Source organism: Thalassophryne amazonica, chromosome 19, assembly GCF_902500255.1.
Source record: "Thalassophryne amazonica chromosome 19, fThaAma1.1, whole genome shotgun sequence".
NCBI classification, from domain to species: Eukaryota; Metazoa; Chordata; class Actinopteri; order Batrachoidiformes; family Batrachoididae; genus Thalassophryne; species Thalassophryne amazonica.
In genome coordinates, this window is record NC_047121.1 from 37276468 (window position 1) to 37281465 (window position 4998).

The window sequence follows — 4998 nt, forward strand, 5'->3', positions numbered from 1 at the left end:
AAAAAAAAAAAAGGGGGGGGGGGTCTTTTGGGGGGGGGGGTCTTTTCCCCTTGTTTTTGCAATTGCTTGTTTCTCCCGTCTGATCTGGCAACACGCTTTTTAACGTCAGGCCGCATTCTTCTTCTGCTAAAACTTTTCTACACCGACTCGGACTGAAACGTTCAAGTAGACGCAGTTTGGCGCTCGTAAATAACAACAATAATAAAGTCTTCCGCTGTGAGCGAAGTGAATAACTGACTGAAGTGGCGTAAGTAAGTTTGCGGGCACAGAGGAGGGAGGAAAAAAAAAAGTTTTTGAGTTACGCCTCCCTTCAAGCTCCTCCTGCAGAGGATTATAAAGCAAATGTTGGAGCTGGCGGAGGCCACAGGGGGAGTTCTGCAGGGTCAAAAATACAAACTCTACACAGCTGCGCAACACTTTCTCTTCACCAAATCTTCAGTCCACTCTGGTCGCTGTAAAGATGACCACGGCCGTGGTGTCGCCTTTCTTCGACTTCGAAGTCATGAACAAGGTAACTTTAAAAAAAAGTTTTTTCCTTCTTCTTCTTCTTCTTCGTTAGCCAGTTAGCAGTGGGTTAGCCGCTGTAGAGGAATGACGAGCAGCTCGGCGCGGCCTGTATCACTTAAAAGAAAAAACTTCTCGGTTTTGTGTTTTCTAATTTTTTTTCTTCTTAAAACTTAGTTTTTAGGCGTCTGCTCCCTCGCTGATGTTATTTCCTTTCTGCTGTTCGTTTGTGTTCCACATGTCTTCCAATAAACGTGAGGAAGCTTCTTGTCGGTAAAAGTTGCGCATTTTGATATTCCAACATGTGCCACATCATCTGCTTGTAAATCTAATTTGTTTACAGACAGACTGCAGCGTCGAATCGATGCAAAAACGCCTTTTAAATGTACGGTCGTTGGAAGTGGTCTTTGTTGAAGTATGGGCAGTTTTTGCGCCACTTTTAATGCTCGCCACAAAGCAATCACATGCTCCGCTAATCATTGATCAGCCTGGTCTGCTTTTAACGACCAGTAAAACTACCTCTTTCTTAAAGTCGTAACGTTGTGTCCAGTTTATCACGATGCTGTTTTCAGAGTTGGATTTCTTATAAAATCATGTCATATGCGGTACTTTGTTATAGCTAATCCCGGGATTCAACAGGCGTTTGCGCTCGTTTTTCTTTAACCTAGATTCTCTCTCCTTGTAATCCAGAAGCATGTGCTCCCTTTTGATGATCGTTTAAATGATGTAGTTTCTTTAGAGCCCACTGCTCGATCCCTCTCATGTGCTCCTGCTCCATTTACTAAACAGGCGCACATTCCTGAACAGGGCAACATGCCAAACCAGCTGCTGTTCTATAGGCCTGTATCCGCTTGGAGCCAAAAAGAACACAGTCATGCAAGAGGAGCTTGTGGATTTCAGCCCCGCGCCTCCAGCTCCCTCTTTGTTTTTTGTTTTTTTGTTTGTTTTTGTTTTTTTTTCCTTTCTGAATCCGAGACCACAATGGCTGTCGGACTTGTTGAGTATTTGTGGAACAATTGGTGATGATGTGTGTCCTCTGTCTTTGCAGAACAACAAATTGCTCAGCTACAACAACAACCTTGGAGTCCCCCATCCCATGTCTGTCCCTTGCACTGGCACTAACATGCCCATCTCCAGCCCTGCCGGAGCCCTGCTGGACAGGAAGGCGGTTGGGTCTCCCTCGGTGGGAGGTGTGTACCAGCGGCGGCACTCTGTCAGCAGCACAAAGTTCAGCCAGAACCAGTTTCTGAACACTCTGAAGGCAGCAGACCACTCCTCAATCATCTCAGGGGTTGGCAATGCCAGCAGCAACAAGGAGAACCGCCTGCGAGACCGCTCTTTCTCCGAGACGGGCGAGAGGCTCTTAAATAAATGCCTGGGTCCTGCCAGTCCCACTGGCGGCAGCAGCCAAGTGAACTCCAGCCGTTACAAGACGGAGCTTTGCAGGCCCTTTGAGGAGAACGGCGCCTGCAAGTATGGTGACAAATGCCAGTTTGCTCATGGAATCCATGAGCTACGCAGCCTGAGCCGCCATCCCAAATACAAAACTGAGCTGTGCCGCACCTTCCACACCATTGGTTTCTGCCCGTATGGGCCTCGTTGCCATTTCATTCACAATGCAGAGGAGCGCCGTGGACCTCCTCAGCAGTCCTCCCCTCTAAACCCTTCCAACAAGATGGAGAGACCACGACTGCAGCACAGCTATAGCTTTGCAGGCTTCTCAAGCTCAGGTGGGCTGAGAGACAGCCCCACCTCCGTCACCCCTCCACCCATGTTTTTCTCTGATGAGGTCCCTGACTGGCCCAGCAGTAACCCCTTCACCTATTCCAGCCAGGAGCTGGCCAACCTGTTTGGGCCCAGCCTCAGTGCCGGTCCTGTAGGCACAGAGCCCAACACCCCTGCACCTCCCTCTCCAACAAGCACGTCTTACTATTTCAGACCCATGTTGGAGTCCCCTCACATGTTCGAGGCGCCATCTAGTCCCCCGGACTCTTTGTCAGACCAGGAAGGCTACCAGAGCAGCTCTGGAAGCAGCCTGAGTGGTTCAGAGTCCCCCATACTGGACACCACTCACCGCCTTCCCATCTTCAGCCGCCTCTCAATCTCTGATGACTAGACTTTAAGCACCCACCAGTGACTTTACGTTTAGTGACACAAAGAACACAGCACTCCCCTCTACCTCTCTTCCCCCCTCTCAAGACACCATGTTAGTTTCCTGCTTAGCTTCATAAGGACTGTTTTGAACTTGAATCAATTTACAACTTCATCCCTGGTAATACTCACCGCAAGTTTTAAGACAGAGCCCACCATGTGTCATAGTGCCAAAAAAGGAGAGGAGATTGAACAATGAGAATCATGCGAACAAGAGTTGGCTGTCGTGCCAGGTGCCACTTGTTTTTTGTTTTTCTGTCTTCATTTGTACCTGAATGTGTAGCATCACAAGTGGCCTTGGAATGGGAGTGCATTGCACTAGCCCCCAACCCCTCCCCAACGATACCACTTCCCCCTGAGCTAGCTAGAGGGTGCTCACTAATGTCACCAGATCGCCGCAGCCGTTTTTACAGACTGACTTGAGATTAAAAAGGAGGAAAAAAAAAAAAAAACCCTGAAATGATATGAATAGTTTTTTTAAAAGAAAAAGTGCCTGGGGCGGTTTCTGCATGTGTTTAGAGTGAATGGACTACTGTTTGTTCCTTTAGTTCTTTCTCATTTACCCCTCCCCACCCTCACGGTTCTTCTCAAGCCCTGTCTTATGTAATTGTGGAGTGGGTGAGTCTGCGGGAAGGACTTTGAACTGGAAGTTGGTTATGTTCCCCACCAGAGTTTTATCCTCATGTTGCTGGTTACTGGCTCTCGGGAAGGAAGTCTTGATATCAAACTGATCATTACATCTTTAAGACTTTGCCCCACCTGTCAACCCCGCCCCCATCTGCGCTGCTCTGCAAGCAAGCGGGGAATTCCAGCATTCCTCCTGCCGCTCGATGGGATCGGCTCGCCAAGCTATTTTACTTTACGTTTTTCCACCTGTAGAACCTGCTCCCAGGAGCAGTCTGTACTCATTGCATCCTTTTTTTTTTTTGCTTTCTTATTTGATAATTATTTTTTATTAATGTTATTACGGTTATTGTTGTTTGAAAACTTTCCAGACAGAAGGTTTCCTTGTCACTGCTTATTTAACTTATCAGAACATATTTATTGGTGATCATATGCATTTTTTTGTTAATTTTGTTTTATATTTATCTGGATAATGAACAATAGAATATATTTTCTTTTATGTTAAATTATGATCTTCCATATTAATCTAAAGATTGTGAAGACGTTTTTGTCAGTTTTTTCCTTTTTTTTCACAGTTTAATATATTCTTCAATGACTTGTTCTGCAACTACACCTTGTCAAAATGAAACTTAATTTAAAACAAAGAAAAATGCAAAAAAGATGTTTTGCGTTTTGATTATTTATTGTACTTCTTTTACTCCCTCATATCGGACTGCAATTCCATTTAATTAGATTTGCTTGTATTCATTCCTGATAGTTTGCCCATTTTGTAAATAATCTGACAGCAACAGTACCTAACTGTTGTTACATTGATTCAGCGTATATGTTCGTTTTTTGATTTTTAGCTCGTCCTGACTCTAAAGAGAAGTATTCTTTTTTCTTTTTTTTTTCTTTCAGTACTCTGGTTGATGGCAGGCCTTCGATGACATCTCTGGTTTAATAGAATCCCAGTTAAGAGGATGGGCTTTTGTTTATTTTTTGGCATGCCAGTAATGCTCTTTTACCCAGTATGTTATTACAAGCAATAGCTGTGACCAAATGGGTTGAGGAAAGGTTTCTGTTCTTTTAATTTGATTGGATGCTTGATGCACTTGCGTGGCCCCTCTTGACCATTAGAAGTGCCTCACTGAATACATTCCAGGTAGCTAAAGGCTCTGACTTTTATATTTGATAATGAAAGACAGTGGAGTCACTTGTTCTATGTTGCCTTCACCAGTTGAAAGAGGTGAACAGATTTGACAAAGAAAGTAAAACTGTTGAATGTAATTTTCTTTTTTCAGCCATGTTCTTTTTCACTACAGTAATTTCTGTGAGTTTATATTAAAATAATAAAAAAAAGTTTTCTCTTTTGTAAGTATTGATTGCAGTTAAGTCAATAAACCCCGTATTTTTGGAAACGTTAACCCTGTGTGATGATTTTTGTGCGATTACACTGAACAATTCTTGGTGATGTTTGTGGTGTCACATTTGTCTGTTGTTTCTAACATCGACTTGGAATTTATGTTAACATGCATAATACCGGAGGCTCAGCATTTCATTGTGGAAAAAGCTGCAGAGTGCCAAAAAATGTATTTTGGCTGTGATTGGTTACACGTAATGCAGAGCTCAGGGAGTTTCACTGTGGTGGAAGTTGATTGGACAACTGCAGTGAACAGTTAGGGGTATTGACCCGGGCATGACTAAACTCTGAGTGTGTGTGTGATTACACAAAACTCCCAG

At 44.2% G+C, this 4998-nt stretch overlaps 1 protein-coding gene across 1 annotated transcript; it reads left to right on the forward strand.

Moving 5' to 3' along the window:
• The first annotated feature begins 343 nt into the window (after positions 1–343).
• zfp36l1a (zinc finger protein 36, C3H type-like 1a) lies at positions 344–4682 on the forward strand. Its single transcript, XM_034195022.1, has 2 exons — positions 344–511; positions 1553–4682. Exons 1-2 carry the CDS (start codon positions 461–463, stop codon positions 2618–2620), a joined length of 1119 nt encoding a protein of 372 aa, XP_034050913.1. The 5' UTR covers positions 344–460; the 3' UTR covers positions 2621–4682.
• Positions 4683–4998: the final 316 nt, after the last annotated feature.

Bases quoted from the DNA above. Each gene is read 5' to 3' on its own strand.
- zfp36l1a (XM_034195022.1), top strand. From the start codon at position 461: ATGACCACGGCCGTGGTGTCGCCTTTCTTCGACTTCGAAGTCATGAAC. The intron at 512-1,552 runs GTAACTTTAAAA...CTGTCTTTGCAG, and splicing joins ACTTCGAAGTCATGAACAAG to AACAACAAATTGCTCAGCTA.